Source organism: Geotrypetes seraphini, chromosome 7 (genome assembly GCF_902459505.1).
Source record: "Geotrypetes seraphini chromosome 7, aGeoSer1.1, whole genome shotgun sequence".
Lineage (NCBI taxonomy): Eukaryota > Metazoa > Chordata > Amphibia > Gymnophiona > Dermophiidae > Geotrypetes > Geotrypetes seraphini.
Window position 1 is genome coordinate 73,725,338 of NC_047090.1, and position 21,289 is coordinate 73,746,626.

The window sequence follows — 21,289 nt, forward strand, 5'->3', positions numbered from 1 at the left end:
TCTAGGACACCAAGCTGCAAAATGGTATAAGATTATATATGAATTTTCAAACAAAAAAAAGAGAACAGGACTTAGGGACATTTGGAGTATTGAGATAGGACAGACAATTTCTGCATCTCAATGGCAAAAATTTTGGTCCTGGAGAATACATACTACAAGGTCAGCATCTATGAGTCAAACATGGATGTTTTTATTACATAGAGTTTTATGGACCCCTACAAGATTACAGAAATTAGATAGTAGTAGATCTAATAGATGCTGGCATTGTAAGATAGAAGTGGGGACATTAGATCATTTATTATTCTTTTGGCCCTGTATTAATTCCTTTTGGAAATTAATTTGGCCCCAAATTAATAAATTATTAGAAAATCATGTTGGACTATCATATGATACAATATTATTTGGAACAACAATGAGAACACAGAGTCCGATATCAGCTAACAATAATAAACTTTTATTAATTCTAACAGGGGTCGCCATTCAGCAAATTACTCAGAATTGGAAAGATTACACTAAATTAAATTACACTTTCTGGTGGAATTCAATTTGTCATATATATAAAATGGAAAAAGTAATGGCATTACAACAAGGTTATATTAAAAAATTTAATAAAATATGGGGACCATTGACAAATTATTCTACTGATCAGATATCATAACACATGTATAGAACATATAGAGGGGGTAGGGAAGGGAAAAATATTGTAATAATAATATGATATAAAATTTTGATAAAGGGTTTCTTTAATTTACAATGTAAGAACATTTATTGATAATTTCAAGTGTTTCTTCATAATTGAATGTAATACATGTATTTCACTTGATGTAAGAATTTAAAAAAGAATAAAAATTATTTACAAAAAAAAAAAAAGAGGCATTTTCAATATGACATCTAAATCTGAGTTTAGATGTTTTATGGAACACTCACAAAAATCCAGTAACAAATATATTCAAAACTGCAAAACGTCTATCTTGTTTTTTTGAAAATAGATGTTTGTGCTCAGTGCATCTATCTTTTGAACAATTAAAAAAAAAAATGTTTAAAACAAAAATGCACAGAACAAACCATTGTTCTGTTAAAGGGGTCAGCATTCTTAGTAGCTTGGCAAAACAGACATCCTGGCAGAGCAGTGGGGCGCCCTATGGGACACTGCAGTGAACTGCATATAAAAGGTTTCGGGTACCTATCTTACCACAGCCCCCTTATATTATATGGTCAGCCCTCTGAAACCCACAGTACACCACACCAATAGCCCTTATGAAACTATATGTGGGTACAGTGGGATTAGGATGGAGTTTGAAAGGCTCATAAATTCTACCATATGTGTAATGGTTAGAGCAGAGTATGTTCCTGAGTCACTATCTCTATGGTTCACTACACCACTCCTTCACAAAAAAAAAAATCTAGGTAACAGCTCACCATGCCATTGACTTAGAACAGATAAGTTATCAAATAAATTCAAAAAATGGGAAAAAAAGACCTCAGTGTCTGTAAGGGAGCCAAAAGCCTAAGCCCCCTATAGATAAGCTTGTCTTAACAAAATGTTAAAAACAAGAGCACACATCCTCAGTCAAAAAACTCCATAAGAAGAAATTAGTTTCTTACCTGCTAATTTTCTTTCTGTTAGCCTGCAGACCGATATAGTCTTTACGAATGGGTGTTATACCTCACTGCTACCAGCAGGTGGAGACTGAGAAAAAAACTTGTATATCAGGATAGTTTCCCCTCTAACAATCCAGTCTGCCGAACCTAGGAAAGACTTCACCTGAAAACAGTAAAACATACTTCGAACAGGAGTGGAAAAAAACAACAAACACTTGCAAACTACTGTTGTTGTGTAGAACTAAACTCTGATATAGAAAATATTCCCACAGCTCACCAGCTAAACCAGCTGAGCTATAGCCGCTGTTAATTTTCCCCAGCCCTAGAAAAATTCTAGAACCCACAGAAAAACCAAAATCTGCATGCGAGCAAAATAAAAACCCTCAATCACCGCACCAAGACAGATAGGGTGGGGGACTTTACCGGTCTACAGGCTAACAGAAAGAAAATTAGTAGGTAAGAACCTAATTTCTCCTTCTGTAGCACCTGGTAGACTGGTATAGTATTTACGAATGGGATGTATCAAAGCAGTACCAATCAAGGGTTGGACCCCCGAAGGGCCGACACAGAACATGCTCACCGAATACCACGTCCCGATGCGCTTGATCAACCGCACGGTAGTGTCTGACAAAAGAATGCAGAGAAGACTAAACTGCAGCCTTGCATATATCCACTGGAGGCACTAGAGAAGACTCAGCCCAAGAAGCTGCCTGATCCCGAATGGAATGAGCCCTGTGAAATTTAGGAACAGACTACTTCAGAAGATAAGCAGAAGCAATAGTCTCCTTAATCCAGCGTGCAATCGTAGCATTGGAAGCGCCATCCCCCTTACGAGGACCCGCAAGAAGGACAAAGAGATGATCGGACTTCTGATCTCCTGGGTCCTCTGCCCATAAGAGCGAATGACCCGTCCTGCATCCAACTTGCGCAACTGTCTCTGCTCGGAAGAGCCCGCCCGGCTACTCAACACTGGGAGAACCACTGCCTGATTGAGTCTTTGGCAGAAAGGAAGGAACAGGCCTCAAGACAACCCGCTCTCTAAAAAACTCCAGGAAGGGAAAGCTACAAGAGAAAGCCTGCAGCTCAGAAACATGTCTAGCAGAAGTAATGGCCACCAAGAGTATGGTCCTTCAAAGAACAGTCGCCCAACAGTTCAAAAGGTGGGCGCACCAGAATGGATAGAACCAGATTCAAATCCAAAGATGGAACTGAGGGTTGAATGGGAGGCCTGAGCAATTTGGCCACCTGCAAGAAGCGAATCACATCAGGAATGGCAGTCAAACGCTGATCTTTCAACAGCCCATGAAAGGCTAAGGCCGCAAGCTGAACCCAGAAAGACCAAGCTGAACCTGGAGAGAAGACCAAGCCGGTACCCTGTCCAGGACATCCTGCAAGAACTCTAAGATGGTAGGCAAGGAAGTATGAAAAGAGACCACTCCATGCACAGCACACCACTCCTCAAATAGACGCCAAACTCTCACATAAGCCCGAAAGATAGAAAGCCTCCGGGACCCCAAGAGTTGAGATCACTTTATCTGAATACCCCTTCTTACCTAGGCGACACCTTTCAAGAGCCAAGCCGTAAGACAGAAGGGACCCGGATTGAACATTGGAATGAGACCCTGAATCGGAAGTAGAGAGCTGCACGGGGACGACGGGAATCCCGCGGGACCCGCGGGCATCCCGCGGGTTCCCCCTTTGGGTCACGGGGATCCCGTGGGGATGCCCCCTAGGGTCGCGGGGATCCCGTGGGGACGCCTCCGAGGGTCACGGGGTTCCTGCGGGGCTGGATGTACTCAGTCGCGCGGCTCTTCTCCCTACCTTCTCTGCTTGCAGCACAGAGCCGAACGGAAGTCTTCCCGACGTCAGCGCTGACGTCGGAGGGGAGGGAGGGCTTAAACAAAGCCCTCCCTCCTTCCGACGTCAGCGCTGACGTAGGGAAGACTTCCGTTTGGCTCTGTGCTGCAGGCAGTGCAGGTAAGGAGGAGAGTAGCCTCGCGGTTCGAGTGGCTACCAAGGGAGGGGGCGGTCCGCCCCGCCACACCCCGCCCCGGTTGCAGCACAGCCGGCCAGGTCCCCTTACTTTTGTGGCACTTCCCCGACCGACCGACAACAGCCCCGGTCCGACAATCCTCCCTGCCCTGTAGCCGCGAATCTAAATTATCTTCTTACAGCAGCTGTAATAAGGTAATTTAGATTCGCAGTTAAGGGCAGGGAGGTTTGTCGGACCGGGGCTGTTGTCAGTCGGTCGGGGAAGTGCCACAAAAGTAAGGGGACCTGGCCGGCTGTGCTGCACCCGGGGCGGTAGAGAAGGAGTGGGGAGAAGGACGCTGAAAGGCCATGGGGAAGACGGGAGGGGGGGGGGAAGGACTCTGAAAGCACTTGAAGACAGAGGAGGGAGAAGGAAGCTGAAAGCACATGGGGAATACAAAGGGGTGGAGAAGGACGCTGAAAGGCCATGGGAAGGGCGGGGGGGGGGAGGACTCTGAAAGCACTTGTGGAAGACAGAGGGGGGAGAAGGATGCTGAAAGCACATGGGGAAGACAAAGGGGTGGAGAAGGACGCTGAAAGGACATGGGGAAGACGGGGGGGTGGAGGACGCTGAAAGGCCATGGGGAAGACAGAGGGGGGAGAAGGACGCTGACAGGACATGGGGAAGATGGGGGAGAAGGACGCTGAAAGGAAATGGGGAAGAGAGAGTAGGGAGAAGACGCTGGCAGGGAAGAAGACAGATGCCAGACTATGGGGGGAGCGGAGAGAAGAAGATGGGTGCCAGACCAATTTGGAAGGGGGAAGGGGAAGAAAGGGAGAGGCACAGTAACAGAGCAAATGGAAGATGCAGAAGGAAGAGAGACAGTGGATGGAAGGAATTGAATGAGAACATGAGGAAAGCAGAAACCAGGCAACAAAGGTAGGAAAAAAATTATATTTCTTTTTTTTTATTTTGCTTCAGGATAAAGTAGTATATTAGTTGTGTTGATAAAAATTTATAAACATTAGAGGCTCTGGTAGAAACCCATTTGCAAAGTATGTATTCTTCCCAATTAATATTTTCAAATTAATAAAGTCTTTTTGCTTATTTGTAAATGGGTTTCTACCAGAGCCTTTAATTCAGTAGCATAATTAAATGAAATAACTATTTCTGAAGTTTATAGGGACGGGCGGGGACGGAGGGGATTCCTCGCGGGGACGGGTGGGGACGGAGGGAATCCTCACGGGGACGGGTGGGATTCCTCACGGGGACGGGTGGGGACGGGTGGGACTTTGGCGGGGACGGGTGGGGACGGGTGGGATTTCTGTCCCCGCGCAACTCTCTTGTCGGAAGGTCATTCAAGAGAGGTAGAGGAAGAGATCCTGCCACCAGATGCCTCACCAGATCCGTGTACCATGGTCACCTGGGCCAAACTGGAGCCACCAGAACCACAATATCTGGATGCCAAACTATGCGGAGAACTCTGCCCACTAATGGCCACGGAGGGAACACATACAACAGCCCCTCTGTTGGCCATGCTTGAACCAGAGCATCCAGGCCCTCGGCCTGACCATCTCTGTGATGACTGAAGAAGCGGGGTGTTTTGGCTTTGACACTCGTGGCCATCAGGTCCATGAAGGGCTGACCCCAAGACTACACTATCAACTGAAAGGCCACAGGGCTTAGACACCACTCTCCGGGATCTAGCACGTGACAACTGAGAAAGTTCGCTTGAACATTCTCCACTCCGGCTATGTGAGAAGCTGATACGTCCTGAAGATGAAACTCCGCCCAGACCATGAGCAGAGCTGCCTCCTGTGCCACCAAAGTGCTCCTAGTGCCCCCATGATGATTGACATAGGCCACTGCTGTGACATTGTCCAAAAGAACCCTGACTGACTTGTCCATCAGAAAGGACTGGAAGGATAACAGTGCCAGACTGATGGCTCTGGTCTCTAAGACACTGACTGACCAAGAAGCCTCCTCCGCGGACCAGGTGTCCTGAGCTGAGTGACCTAGACACTGAGCTTCCCAACCAAGAAGACTGGCATCCGTGAGCAGCACCATCCACTGCGGCTGATACAGATTTGCCCCTTGTACAAGATGGGAGGTCTGGAGCCACCAACAAAGACTGCACCGAGCCAAGCCCGGAAGCGGAACAGGATGATCCAGACTGTGCCTCTGAGGTGACCACCTCCGAAGAAGAGCATACTGAAGAAGACTCATGTGGCCTCAAGACCATCTCACCACATCGAGGGAAGCCGCCATCAACTCCAAGAGTTGGAGGAAATCCTGCGCCCGAGGACACTGGGACGCCATAAGCAAGCAAATCTGAGATTGTAATTTGCTTACCCGGGCCTCTGGGAGGAAGACCTTCCACATGGAGGTGTCAAACAGAACTCCTTGATACTCCAGGTGCTGAGATGGTGACAACCAGCTCTTGGCAAGGTTGACGACCCATCCTAGCGGCTGCAGAAACTCCACCACCTGAGCCGTGACCCGGGTGCTCTCCTGGAATAACTTGGCTTGAATCAACCAGTCATCCAGATAGGGATGAACCAAAATGCCCTCTTTGTGCAACGCCGCCACAACGACCACCATTACCTTGGTGAATGTCCGCGATAGTGCTGCCCGATTCAGGAAAAATAATTTCGATTCGATTCAGCCTATTGAATTGGTTTTTAGATTCGATTTGATTTTCCTGCCCAATTGGGTGTTTTTTGTTTGTTTAGTTTTTTTTCAAACATCCTGGTGGGTTTATTTTATAGCCTCTTCACCCCCTTTGCCTTCTCCTAACCACACTGGCACTGTGGTGTAAACAAAATAAACAAACAAAAAAGACTTTTCCTCTCTCTGTTAAATCCTAGCTCACGTTTGCGGTCTAACACCAGCTCTGGCAGGATACAAATTTCAAATCTGACACATTGTAATCACAAAATGGAAAATAAAATTAGTTTTTCTACCTTTTGTTGTCTGGTCATTATTCAAATCTTGTTGGTCCCAGGCTCTGATTGTCTTCTGATAACTTGCTTGCCAGGGTCTCCTTCTTTCTCCGTGCTAACCATCCATCTGCCATCTCTGTCCTCCCCTTCCGTTTCCCTTCCCTCCCCCAGAGGTCTGGCATCTTTCTTTTTTTTCGTCTCCATCCACAGATCCACCTTTTCTTAACTACCCTTTCATCCAGCATCTCTCTCTCCTTCCCCACCACCCCAGGGTCCACCATCTCTCCCTTTCTTTTCCCAACTACCCTCCTATCCAGTATCTCTATCCCCCCCTCCACACCATCCCTTGTGTCCAACTTCTCTCCATTTCTGTTCCTTCCCTCCCTAAATCCCATTGTCCATCATCTCTCTCCCTCTCCTCTATTTTTAAACCCATTATTTCTTCCCCCCAAAGTCTGGCAAATGCATGTCTCTTTGAACCCCCCTTTCCTCCCTCCCTCCGTGTACTTCTACAATAGGGCCCCCCCTGAAGGCGTGCACCTACCCCTGAAGGCCTGCACCCCACCCTTGAAGGCCTGTCACCCCCTTGAAGGCCTGTCCCCCCTGAAGGCCTATGCCACCATCCCTGGCCTGTCCCCCCTTTGAAGGCCTGTTCCCCCCCTTAAAGGTCTGCACCCCCCCCCTTGAAGGGCTGTTCCCTCCTTGAAGGCCTGTCCCCCCCCAAAGAACTGCCCCACAAAGGAATGCGCCCCCCCCCCAAAGGACTGCACACCTCCCCCCCATGGGAAGGCTTCAGTGTTCCCCTTGGCCTCCCCGCACCATTTACCTCATAGCTGCAGTCTGCAGCAAAGATCGCGGTTGCAGTGTCTTTGTAAACTTGCTTTGAGCTGTTTCCTCTGCTGCGGTCCCGGCCCTCCTCCGACGTCAGAGGCAGGATCGCAGCGGAGGAAACAGCTCAAAGCAAGTTTACAAAGACGCTGTAACCGCAATCTTCGCTCCAGACTGCAGCTATGAGGTAAACGGTGCGGGGAGGCCAGGGGGAACACGGAGGCCTTCTCGGGGGGGGGGGGGGGTGCACAGTCCTTCGGGGAGGCTAGGGGAAACCAGACGCTAGGGAGAGGGGGAAGCCGGAGACCAGCACAGCAGCACTTCCCGACTGACTCTCTCTCCTCCCCTCTAAAGCAGGTGTGGCAGCGGCCGGCCATCAAGAGCACAGCTGCCGCTCCTGCTTTAGGGGGGAGGGTCAGACTAATCGTGAAGCTGATTTTTGGGGGGTTTTAAATCGATTCGAATCGATTCACCTGAAGTGAATCAGTGAACCGATTTGAATCGGGCAGCACTAGTCCGCGGAACTGTGGCCAGACCAAAGGGAAGTGCACAGAACTGATAGTGTTGCCCCAAGATCGCAAAGCACAGGAAGTGATGATGGGCGGCCCAAATAGGAATGTGCAAGTAGGCCTCTGTTAGATCAAGAGAGGTCAGAAACTTCCCTGGCTGAACCGCCAGAATAACTGACTGCAGAGTTTCCATGCGAAATGATGGTATGTGAAGAGCCCTGTTGACTCCCTTCAAATCTAGGATGGGCCGAAAGGTCCCTTCTTTCTTTGACACCACAAAGAAAATTAAGAACCAACCTGTGCCCCACTCCTGAGGGGGAACTGGAACCACCGTGTGGAGATCCAACAATCTTTGAAGGGTCTGGCGAAAAGCCTGCTGCTTCCATGCTACCTGTGAGGGAGAAGGGAGAAAATGATCTGGCATGAAACGGGTAAACTCCAGAGCATAGCAGTCCCAAATCATCTCCAGAACCCACTGATCGGACGTGATGTCTGCCCATTTTAGATAAAAATCTCGCAGCCGGCCGCCCACCAGAACCAAGACAGGTGCCGGCAAGGAGTCGATGGGCAGTATGGGCGGCAGGGACCCGGCTGCATGCGCTGGAAGAACCTGCCTTTAGAGAGCCCAGAAGATTGAAGAGGCAGCCCCACAACCAGGGTGGAAACAGCGGAAATCACACCCATGCCCACGAGCAGCACCACCTCAAGCCAGTGGCCTAGGCCTATCCTCAGGCAAATGAGGCACTTTAGAATCAGTTAGTCTGAACCAACTTGTCCAAGTCCTCACCAAACAAGAAGGACCCTTTAAAGGGAAACTTTGTCAACTTCACTTTGGACGCCATATCCGCCGACCAAGCACAAAGCCACAAGGTACAGCGTGCTGCCACTGGAAAAGCCAATGACTTGGCAGAAGCTCGCAAAAGGTCATACATGGCATCTGAGAGATAAGCAGCACCCAATTCAATTTTGGCAACTTTATGCTTTAGCAATTCCCAATTATAAGATTTACTGTCAAGCACGTGCTCGGCCCAGCGAAAACATGCCCGAGCTACCAGCCCACCACACATCGCCAGAGCTGTCGCATCAAAACTCTGTTTAAGGAGGTACTCCAACTTACACTCCTCAGGGTCATTCAAGGCCGCACCGCCTTCAACAAGCATGGTATGCCACTTAGAGATGGCTGAGACCACCGCGTCGACCACAGGCGACTTCAGAGTGTCCCTATCCCCTTCAGGAATGGGATACAGGCAGGCCATAGAGCACACAAAATGAAAGGAAGCTTCCGGCACCTGCCACTGTGCAAGCATAATGTCCCGAATATCTTGATGCATAGGAAAAGAGCAGGAAGCAGAGTGGATTCCCTTGAGCAAGAATTAATATCTTAGGGGTCATATTCGACGATAAACTAACCTATCATGATCACATTAGTAACATTGTTAAATCAACTTTCTACAGACTTCGTCAAATCCGTTCAGTTTCAAAATTTTTATGTCCAAAGTCTCTTAACATATTAATTCACTCCTTGGTTATCTCAAAAATCGATTATTGCAATGCCCTTCAAAGGAATAGCTCAAAATGAAATCAGACATTTACAGATCATCCAAAATGCATCAAACTTATAATGAAAGCTAAGAAATTTGATTACATGACTCCCCTTCTTAAGAAAGCGTACTGGCTCCCAGTTGCTCACCGTATAATGTATAAATTAAGTCTGCTTACCTTCAAATATTTGCTATACAAAACTCCAGCTTTCATTTATAAATCATTGATTCCCTATGCCTCAACTAGACTACTGAGGTCTAATGATCAACATTTACTAGTTATTCCCTCACTTAAAATTATGAATACACAGCGGCATTTCATCTTCTCTGTTACAGCTCCTCAAACATGGAATTCCTCTCCCCTATTTACTTAAGGGAAGAAAACAATTTGGATAAATTTAAGAGTAAACTAAAAAACTTTCTTTTTAAAGATCCATTTAGTAACTAGAAAGCCAGACTAGGAGTTTCATTCTAATCTCATAACCCCTCTGAGGTTCATTGTTCTTTCCCTTCCTATTGTTTTTTCCATAATTGTTGTCTTTTCTAGCAATCAATTTGTATTTCTTTCCCCATCCTTTCCTCGTGTTTTATTATGTTTGTAAAGTTAGTCTTTAATATGTTTTGTAAGGTTTAGTTCTCTGTGTTTTTGTTGCCCCCTTAATTTTGTAATTTTGCTGATGTGTTCATCGCTTAGAATTTTGAATAAGCGATCAATCAAATTTATAATAAACTTGAAACTTAGGAGACCTGAAGAATTAGCTCATTAAGCTTGACCCTCTGAAAAATGCGCACTACAGATGCATCTTCACCAGCAGGGGGTGCTCGAACCCCTCGCTGGTGGAATCCAACCCCCAAGAAGATCTCGGAAATCTCCCCATAGATCCAGGTCCTCATCCATACCATCTGGCTCCTCTGGGCAAAAATCCTCATCCCAAGAGACCCTCGGCCACTTGGATGAGAGAGGAGTAGAGGGGGGCAAAACTGCCACAGTATGGGGCCGTACCGGGGAAGACATTGAGGGCAAACATCCCCCACCCCCCGAGTGGACATAGAAGCTCCAGCTGCCAGCACATAAGCTTTACAGAGTGCCAACATAAACTCAAGGGGAAAAACCCCCAGCAGCCCCAAGGGACTCCCTGCCCCAGCAGGGGACCCAGCCATACCTTGCCCCTGTATTTCCAGAACAGGGGGAAGGTCACCTGAGGTCACAGAAATGAAGGAGGAGGTTCCTGCCAAAATTGGACCTGAAACCGCCATAATCGGAGCTCCTGCAGCCTGCCGTGTCTGAAAAGCCTGGGACTTTTCTGATGCTGAAGCCAAGGAACTGACCAACACAAAAAGGGAATCCCCAGCCACTCCAGCAGTAAGGGAATCCTTTCCACCCTGACCGTCGGCGGCTGGGGAACTCTCTGCGTTGGCGTTGGGGAAAGCCCAGGCTTCCCCACGATCCAAAGCCGACTCGCGATGTACATGTGGCAGGGTGCCCTGGCCACCGGCAACCGTTGCCAACAAGACTCTCCCACCACTCCGGCCTGCACAACGCTTGCATAGGCCGGCCATGAGTACTTCGCGTCTGGAGTACAATGAGCACTTTTTCCCTCTAAAAGTGCTCAGCGTGCTGAAAAATGCCCTAGCTGGAATAAAAGTGCTGGTTAGATGAGAACAACAATAAAAACGGCAGTTTTAAAGGGAAATGAGCCCTTTAAACCGGCACACTTCAGGATTTTTTAACTTAGAAGAGACTATACAGCTCTCAAAGCTGGAAGCCTGACCAACCAGGGACCAGGCTGCCTGCTAAGGCACCTCCACAAAAAGTTGGGGAGGTGAAGGAAGGTGTGGGGAGAGACCCAGCACGAGACCCGCCAAGTTTAACACCCCCAAGGTCAGATGGATCCCCAAACAGGACCCATCCAAGCTCTATCTGGCACAAAAGGGGAACCAGGAGTCGAAAACAAAATTCCAACAGTACTAAGAAGGGAGCCGAATTATTCTTACCACCTGCTGCTGGAGACTGAGGAAGACTGGGTTGCTAGAGGGGAAGCTATCCTGATATACAAGTTTGTTCTCAGTCTCCACCTGCTGGTAGCAGTGAGGTATATAACCCATTTGTAAAGACTATACCGGTCTACCAGGCACTACAGAAGTGTACTATTCCTCAATATACTATTTCTTAATAAGCTTATTGTTTGTTTTTTTGTTTTTTTAAATCATTTTTATTGGTAAAGCAGCCTTCTTTATATATTCTCCACTATTGCAAACAAAAACAATAGAAAAGCACAAAAACTTATCTTTTAGAATCACTACACCACCCATCAAACGATTTATGCTATTTAGGCTATCGCTTGCTTCTCTACTAGGACTGGCCATAATATCTGAAGTTATCATTGCTTGAATTGTTCGAAATTTACCAACCTAGAAGAAATCTAAGGTTTGAAAATACAATGAAATTGAGCTTAGAGGGTAGGATGCCTATTATTCATGTTACAATTGGCTATTGTGTTTTTTTTCATGGATGCCTTTTCATCAATGCTTGCGTATTTTATCCTTGTACTATGCTTGTTTCTCTTGTTGACTAATAAAAATGATATAACAAAAAAATAATAATAATAATTAGAGCATCAATTATGTTAGTGGCTGGTGTCAAACTTTGGAATGCTCTGCCTGGCATTCTGCGATTTTTGTGCTGGAAAGATCAAATTTTAAGAAAATGTTGAAAACGCAGCTTTTTGTTAATGCTTTCCTATAAAAATGTTGCTACTTCTGTTCCTCCTGTAAGATACAGTGCTAATGAATTTCTGGTCTTGATCCTTTTATTGCTAAACTTTTAATTGATAAGATATCTGTCTATTGTTTGTTCATTTGCATGCGACTAAAGGGCAATTAGGATATTATGTGTATAACTAATATTTTAACTGCATAGTTTTAGGCGATATATAAATTTTTAAATAAATCATACAAACAAGTATGTACTATTAGAGAATGACATGGTGGTTGTTACCGCAGCTAGCCTGCCGAAACGGAGAGAGAGAAAAATAGTGGTCGCTACGGGGACATTCACACCCCGTGGAGCAGTGAATGGTCTTGTCTCCGCAGTGAAGCAATCACAGGTCGCACAGTCCAGCATCCCACCCGATTGTCGCATCACGCGTCCTGCCATCTCCCTTCCTCCACCTCACCTTAGGTGCAGACTTTAATTCTTCTTCTCCCAGCTGCACGCTTTCAGTAACCAGTGCGCGCAGCTGCTCAAGTTGTTGAATCTTCTCCTCTGATGCAACTTCTTGTTTCCAGTTGCGTCAGAGGAGAATATTCAACAATTCAAGCAGCTGCGCATGCGCGGCTTATTCAAAGCATGCGGCTGGGAGAAAAAGAATTAGTCAGCAGCTAAGGTGAGGTGGAGGAAGGGAGATAGCGGAACGCTGCGATTGAGTGGGAAGGGGGCTGCTGGACCGCACGATCCATGATCGCACGTGTTCCCGGCTCACACTAGGAAGGAGGGAGTGAAAGGGAAAGAGATTCTGGGCCAAGGGAATGAAGAGGGAGAGAAACAAATCCACAGCAGAAAAGAAAGGGGAGCACAGGCAGGTGAGCCAGATGCTGGAAGCGGGGGGGGGGGGGGGGGAAGAAAGAGGGAAAGAAGCTATGGGGTTACAGGGAAGAGACACATTGGTGTGGAAGAGGAAGAGAGGGGAAATCTGGACACAGGAAAGTAACAGAAACAAAAGGAAATTATGTGCATGGGTGCATAGTAACATAGTAGAAGACAGCAGATAAAGACCCGAATGGTCCATCCAGTCTGCCCAACCTGATTCAATTTAAATTTTTTTCTTCTTAGCTATTTCTGGGCAAGAATCCAAAGCTCTACCCAGTACTGTGCTTTGGTTCCAACTGCCAAAATCTCAGTCAAAACCTACTCCAGCCCATCTACACCCTCCCAGCCCTTGAAGCCCTCTCCAGCCCATCCTCCCCCAAACAGTCATATACAGACCATGCAAGTCTGCCCAGTACTGGCCTTAGTTCAATATTTAATATTTTTTTCTGATTCTAGATCCTCTGTGTTCATCCCACGCTTCTTTGAACTCCGTCACCGTTTTCTTCTCCACCACCTCTCTCGGGAGCGCATTCTAGACCAGTGATTCCCAACCCTGTCCTGGAGGAACACCAGGCCAATCGGGTTTTCAGGCTAGCCCTAATGAATATGCATATGAGAGATTTGCATATGATGGAAGTGATAGGCATGCAAATTTGCTTCATGCATATTCATTAGGGCTAGCCTGAAAACCCAATTGGCCTGGTGTTCCTCCAGGACAGGGTTGGGAACCACTGTTCTAGACATCCACCACTCTCTACATAAAGTAGAATTTCCTAACATTGCTCTTGAATCTACCTCAACCTCAAATTATGTCCTCTGGTTTTACCCTTTTCCTTTCTCTGGAAAAGATTTTGTTCTATGTCAATACCCTTCAAATATCTGAACTTCTGAATCATATCCCCCCGTCCCTCCTTTCCTCTAGGGTATACATATTCAGGGCTTCCAGTCTCTTCTCATACGTCTTCTGGCACAAGCCTCCTATCGTTTTCGTCACCCTCCTCTGGACCGCTTAAAGTCTTCGTACGTCCTTCGCCAGATACGGTCTCCAAAACTGAACACAATACTCAAGTGGGGCCTCACCAATGACATGTACAGGGGCATCAACACCTTCTTCCTTCTACTGGCTATGCCTCTCTTTACACAGCCCAGCATCCCTCTGGCAGCAGCCACCACCTTGTAACACTGTTTTTTCGCCTTTAGATCTACAGACACTATCACCCCAAGGTCCCTCTCCATGTCCGTGCATATCAGCTTCTCACCTCCCAGCATATATGGTTCCTTCCGATTATTAATCCCCAAATGTATTACTCTGCATTTCTTTGCATTGAATTTTAGTTGCCATTCTTCTAACTTTTGCAGATCTTTCATTCCCTCTTCGGTGTCTACTCTGCTACAAATCTTGGTACCATCTGCAAAAAGGCACACTTTCCTTCTAACCCTTCAGCAATGTCACTCACAAACATACTGAACAGGATCGGCCCCAGCACCGAACCCTGAGGGACTCCACTACTCACCTTTCCTTCCTCCGAGCGACTTCCATTAACCACCACCCTCTGGCGTCTGTCCGACAGCCAGTTTCTAACCCAGTTCACCACTTTGGGTCCTAACTTCAGCCCTTCAAGTTTGTTCAACAGCCTTCTATGAGGAACCGTATCAAAGGCTTTGCTGAAATCTAAGTAAATTACATCTAGCATATGTCCTCGATCCAGATCTCTGGTCACCCAATCAAAAATTCAATCAGGGACAGAGACATAAAGGGGACATACATGGGGGGTGAATTATGTGCATGGGGACATAGGGACCAAGACATAAAGGGGACATACATGGGGGAAATTATGTGCATGGGGGCATAGGAACAGAGACAAAAGGGGACATACATGGGGATGGTATATGGACACGGGTGGGGCAATGCCAGATACATAGGGGAGATATTAGAAATGGGGAAAATAGGAACACAAAAGCGAGATGGTTTGTGGGGATGGGACGGGGACCAAGCTTTCAGGCTCCGGCGGCTTGCACAAATTACATTGTAACGTGCCACGAAGGTAAGAGGGAGGGAGGGAGATGGTCGGACTGCGCAAGGGGTGCTGGAGGACGGTAGAAAGGAACAGATGGTTAAGGGGGTGGCAAGAGGGAAGGGTGGTGGTGGAAAGGAATAGAACAGATGTTGAAGGAGGGTGGGGAGGAACAGATGCTGAAGGGAAATGTGGAAGTCAGAGTGGGGAGAAGATGCTAAAGGGAAATGGGGAACAGAGTGGGGAGAAGACACTGGAGGGAAATGGGGGAACAGAGTGGGGAGAAGACACTGGAAGGGAAGAAGACAGAGATGCTAGACTATGGGGGGAGCAGAGGGAAGAAGATGGGTGCCAGACCAATTGGGGGGGGAGGTGAAGGGAGAGGCACAGTAACAGAGCAAATGGAAGACACAGAGAGAAGACAGACAGTGGATGGAAGGAATTGAATGAGAAGATGAGGAAAGCAGAAACCAAACAAAGGTAGAAAAAAAATTCTATTTCTTTTCTTTTCTTTTTTTTTTTTTTTTTTTGCTTTAGGATAAAGTAGTACAGTGGTGCCTCACACAACGAACTTAATTCGTTCCAGGAGCAAGTTTGTTATGCGAAAAGTTCGTTATGTGAAACGCATTTTCCCATAACAATACATGTAAAACAAAATAATTCGTTCTGCAGCATAAAATATGCTAAGATGACATAAAAAAGATAAATTTTTTGTTATTATTTTCATTTAGATACATCTAAAAACACACATTTTTTAAATTTAAAGACAGACTAAGTAGAGTCTATCGAATCTTGCACATCTTCACTGTATGTTTCCTAATGGAGTGAGCAGGCAGTGCCATGCGTTAAGGCCTTGCCAAATCCAGCATCTACCACCTTCTGCTGTTCAGCAAAGTAAAAGGAAGGGACCCAATACTGCAGTTAAACGTCCATTTTTTTAAATCATTATTGGAAGTCCTAGTTCTTAATTTAAGCATCCCTGTAAAATAGGGCTAGAACTGGAAAACCTCCAGACACAGAAGCTGAAGTTAGCCCCAAACCCTTCCGGGAAGAAAGCAAACGGTGGCTCGAGAGGGTCCGAAAGGGCGGGGCCCATCAGACTCACCCCACCACCAGGACCGTCAGCGCCGCCACCGCCAGGTAGTTGGTCTGGTAGTAGAGCAGGTTGCTGATCACTCGGTTGTTCCATTTGTTGATGTCCTTGAAATCGGGCTTGGCGAAGCGATCGGAGCCCGGGAAGAAGTCGGCCCAGGCCCGGAAGGGAGCCAGTTGCACTTCCATGACGGCCAGCGGCTGCTGCTTCTCTTCCAATGGCCCTGGGCTGCACCGGCTAGAGCGGAGCGCGAGCGTGGGATCAGCTGAGCGGCGCGAGCTCCGGGCTCCTCCCTTCACTTCCTGCTCGGGGAGTGGAAGGGCTGCCTTTTATGTCTAAAACGCAACGAAGCTCCCTAACAAGCAAAACGTCCACTTTTCTTTTCTTTTTTTTTAGCATCGGGGAAGCGGCGAGAGTAGCTCCGCCCCCCCAACGCATCAGCAGTAGGCGCGGATGCAGCTCGGGCGACTTCGTTGTGTGAAACGAAGTCCGTTGTACGGATCAAGACAAGAAGTTCGTTGTGCGCAGCGTTCGCTGTGCGAGGCGGCCGTTATGCGAGGCACCACTGTATATTAGTTGTGTTGATAAAAATTTATAAACAAAGCCCTGTCTGCTGAACATCTCTAGTTTCTAAAGTTCAGCAGCCAGAACTTTGATTTATAAGGAAGGAATAAGCTAAATATTGCAGTACTTAGGCTTGTATGGATGCTGAGGGGACGAGGCAGTGAAGGGGATGATGGTCTGGGGACGGGGCACTGATGGGGACAGAATTTTTTCCCGTGTCATTCTCTAAGTACTATTTCATTCACATTTTGGGGTGGGGGTCATATCTTCATCCCTCCAGTGGTCATCTGGTCAGTTTGAGCACTTTTTTAATGCTTATTTGAAACAGGTCTAGCCCCAAACATTTTAATTGTGCCTAGACATACAGTATTCTTAATAGAAGATTAGGTTCTTACCTTAGTAATCTTCTTTCTGTAATAAGACAGAATTCTGTACTGAAGCTGTTGTTTTCCTATAGTCACAAACTTTACAGAAAGGTGTCATTCATATCTTTCAACTCCTCCCCCTCACCAGTGGAAAATAGCTCCCTCTTCAGTTAGCACCAAAGCAATCAAACTCCACTGAAACAGAAGAAAAGAGGTGGAGGGGCCCAGGGTCTTCCCTGGAGACAACATACATTTCTGTTCTGCTCTGTAACACGTGAAAAAAGAACAATAATCAACAGGAACTTGCAACTTAGAACTATCCATGAACCAACCTGCTGTGCAACTACAGTGTAATAAGAAACTTCAAGGTTCAATAAAAAGTGTTGTTCTTAATAAACTCCTGTTCTATAATTATTTTTTTACATGCTAATTCAACTGACAGTGGAAGAAGTCCCGTGACGGGCCATAGGAATGTCCAAGGCAGTAATCAGGCAATTTGTAATTCTATACAGATCAGGCTGTACAGAATCCTATGTCTTATAATAGAATAAAGATCTGTTGCAAAGACATAGGATTCTGTACTGAAACTGACATACCAAAACAGTGCCAGACAACTAAAGAGAAACAGATGACCCTGCCCGCAGCACAGAGAACCCAAGTGCAGCATCCTCTTGGGCAGCCACATCCACTCTGTAGAACCTTGGAAAAGGTATGTAACATAGACCAAGTATCTGCTCTACAGATTTTATCAGGTAGAACAGCCCAGGACTCCTCCCAGGAAGCAGCAATACTTCTAGTCAAATATGCTGAAGTGGAGATAGGTAGAAGTTTTCTGCAGGCAATATATAAAGAAGAAATTCCTATATAAATCCATCTGGCAATTGAAGCCTTGGAGGCTGACCTGCCTTATCTTGATTGGCTGGTCAGCACAAAAAAATGATTGGATACACGGGAATGACTGGTCCTTTCCAGGTAGTGAAGGACTCTTCACATATCCAGCCATAGGGTGAAAGCAGGCAAATGAATCTCTTGATTGATGTGAAAAGCTGAGACTATCTGAACCATTCAGAGAAACACCAGACTGTAAACCTGAGGAAAGGTTCCCTGCAAGACAGAGCCTGTAATTCTGAGATTCAACATGCAAAAGGGATGCATTTTGCAGAGGCTCATATGGAGCCTGAGAGAGGCCCTTCAGAACGACATTAAGGTCCCATGATGGGAAAGGCCAGCACAATGGAGGATGCAATCTGAGCACCCCCCCCCCTCAAGAACCAAGTGACATCTGGATAAGATGCCAGTGACTGCTTACCTCCTTGAGCCTGAAAGCATAAGCCTGCCACCTGTACTTTGAGAGATGCAACTGCTAGGCCTTTTTTAAAGTCCAGTTTGCAAAAATGCTAGGATCATCAGAGCACACCAAAGCTGGAAGGCCTTCCAGGTTTTAGCATTGGCTGCAAATGTTGAAGGCTTCTTTGTTCTAAGGAGAGTCGCAATAACTATCTCAGAGTAACCCATATGAGTTAGGGCCAAGTGCTCAAGAGCCATGCCTTAAGACCAAAGTGCTCTGGATTCTCCAGAGGAATATGGCCCTGACTGAGGAGTCCCAGATGAACCAGCAGTTTGAGACACCTGCCTCTTTGCAGTCACACCAGATCTGCATACCAAGGCCAACAAGGCCAATCTGGAGCAAATGTATTACCAGACCTTTGTGGCTCACAACACTGCAGATGATCAGGCCCACCGTGGCCCACGGTGGGAACACACAGAGTAGCTTCTCTGTGGGTCAGGGCTGAACCAGGGCATCCAGCCCTGTGCTTCCTGGTTTAGTTCATCTATTGTAGAAGTGATCTGCTTTTGCGTTCTTGGTTGAGGCCATGAGATCCTTTTTGTGTTGGCCATATACAAGGCTTATTTACACGTGGCTGGGCGCCCTGCTTCTGTCCTGTGGGCCTCTGAGGGGTCTTTACCTTTCACGGCCACCACTGTTCAGTTAACTACTCCGGCTGCCACTGTCCAGCCCCCTCAGCCATCATCCAAGTGGCTGCGGGTGACTTGGGATGAGGATCTTTTTATGATTCGGTTTCACCAAATGAGGACTTGGATTTTGGGGTGGATCTCCAGGATCCTCTAGGGGAGTCTGATGATTTGGATGGTGGATTTTTGCAGGCGCTAGTTGGCGAGGATGCATCGATTGTGCACATTTTTCACCAGGAAGAGCTGCAAGAGCTTATTCCTCAGGAGTCATCGGTTTTATGCTTCATGGAGGAAGCTAAGGACTCCCCTCGAGTTGTGGACCCTCTGCTTTGATGGATCCAGTGAGCATCCCGCTCTTTCCCTATGCATCTGGATATTTGTGATGTGATGTACGCTCAGTGGAAGATTCTGGATGCGCCTTTTCGCTTGGCACGGTCCATGGCCAGGCTCTACCCCATTCCTGAAGCAAATTTTGGAAACTAGTCAATATGACAGTCTTCAATTTAGGAACAATAAAAACTTATACTAGATATTAGTCTTTTTAGGAGCTACTTGAAAATTATAACTTTTCTATTTATTTTATTCATTTTCCCTCTCCTCACCATTCATGACACTTTTTTTTATAAGCCATTTCATAAAATACCATAATAAATTGTATTTAACCATTTCAGTTTACCCCTTAAATACCTTTGCACTCAAAAATCATGTAAATAATACTCTGATTAAATGAGTGCTTTTTTTAGCTTAGTTCTGTTGCATTCTAGCCTTCAATCAGTCCAAGGAAAAACTTAACAGAACAATAAAATTCAGTAATTCAGCTTGGTCTTTAAAGAGTGCAGTGTAAATTTTTTACCTGTTTCTTATGTACCTGAAGGTGAAACATTTAACAAAACAACTATTATGGAGAAACATATTGCATTTCTTGACATTCCACAGTATTTTTCCATTTCCAGTTTATTTTTTTTCTCAATTCTTACAGTAAGTGTTACAATAAATACAACAGTATCATGCTTAATATATCATTAATATCCATTTCAGAATTAGTCCCCCCTCCCTCCTAAACAATCATAATGCCCAACATATACAATTTTTATAATAAACCTCAGTACATTATATTTAAATTCATTATTCTAACAGATTTCCACCCTCCACCCTCCCGGATGTGCTTGTTTATAGGGGGAAAATAGTACTTAGACGCTACAATATTTTGCTAATGGCTCCCAAGTCTCTTGAAATTTCTTAAAATTCCCTTTCTGGATGGCTACTGTTCGTTCCATTTTATACATATGACACAATGAATTCCACCAAAAGCTATAATTAAGCCGGCTCCAATTCTTCCAATTGCTCGTAATTTGTTGTATGGAGACTCCTGTCATTATCAATAAGTCTGTTGTTCTTAGATGATATTTGGCTTTTTGCTCTCATTGACATACCAAATAATATAGTATCATAGGTCAATGCCACCGGGTTTTCTAATAAACAATTAATTTGGCCCCAAATTGATTTCCAAAAAAGCATAATAAATGGACAATAGAACAATAAATGATCTAAAGTTCCTGCTTCAAGATGACAATTCCAACATTTATTTTACTTAGAGCTGTCTAACTTTTGTAATCTAACAGGGGTCCATAGTGCGCTATGTAATAGGAAAAACCAAGTTCGTCTCATAGATGCTGACATTGTACATCTCAACCTCCAAGTCCATATTTGTGGCCATTGAGATGCAGAAATTTGATGCTTAATCGCAATGCTCCAAATATCCCTAAGACCAGTTTTAGGCTTCTTATTTACAAATCCAGCTAACAATTTATACCACTGTGCGGCCTGGTGTCCCAAGAAGTCTACCTGAAAGCATAGGAATTCCAAACTATATTGATTATTTAAATTTTTCCATTCAGGGAACCCCTCCTGAATGGCTTGCTTCAGTTGCAACTATCTAAAACTCTATGACTTAAGACCAAATTTATGTTGCAACTATGAAAATTCAAGCAACTTACCATTAGAAATTACATCATCTAAAATACGTATTCCTGCTATCATTCCAGTTTATGTATAGTGAATCTGAATTAAGAAAATAATGTACCTTGGATTCTTATTGAGGTTAGCCCAAATATAAAGGGTGACTTTTTTATCCTTAATCACCGTCTGCATATTTCCAGTGTCAATATCTACTAAAACATTGGCTTGCTGCAAAAGAAATATATACATAGTTAGAAATAAATGCAGTGTTTATAAAGTGCTTCACACATGAGACACTGCTACTGTCTTCCATTAGAATGATTCCACTGGCTTCTT

At 45.7% G+C, this 21,289-nt stretch overlaps 1 protein-coding gene across 5 annotated transcripts in view; it reads right to left on the reverse strand.

Annotated features, from left to right (window-relative positions):
• CASC1 (cancer susceptibility 1) overlaps positions 1–21,289 on the reverse strand; it is a 156,785-nt gene that overhangs the window by 96,081 nt on the left and 39,415 nt on the right. For all 5 annotated transcript variants that reach the window (XM_033950857.1, XM_033950858.1, XM_033950854.1 and 2 more), the window contains one exon: positions 21,078–21,181. In XM_033950857.1, coding sequence (XP_033806748.1) covers positions 21,078–21,181 — 104 coding nt within the window. The remainder of the gene's footprint in view (positions 1–21,077; positions 21,182–21,289) is intronic.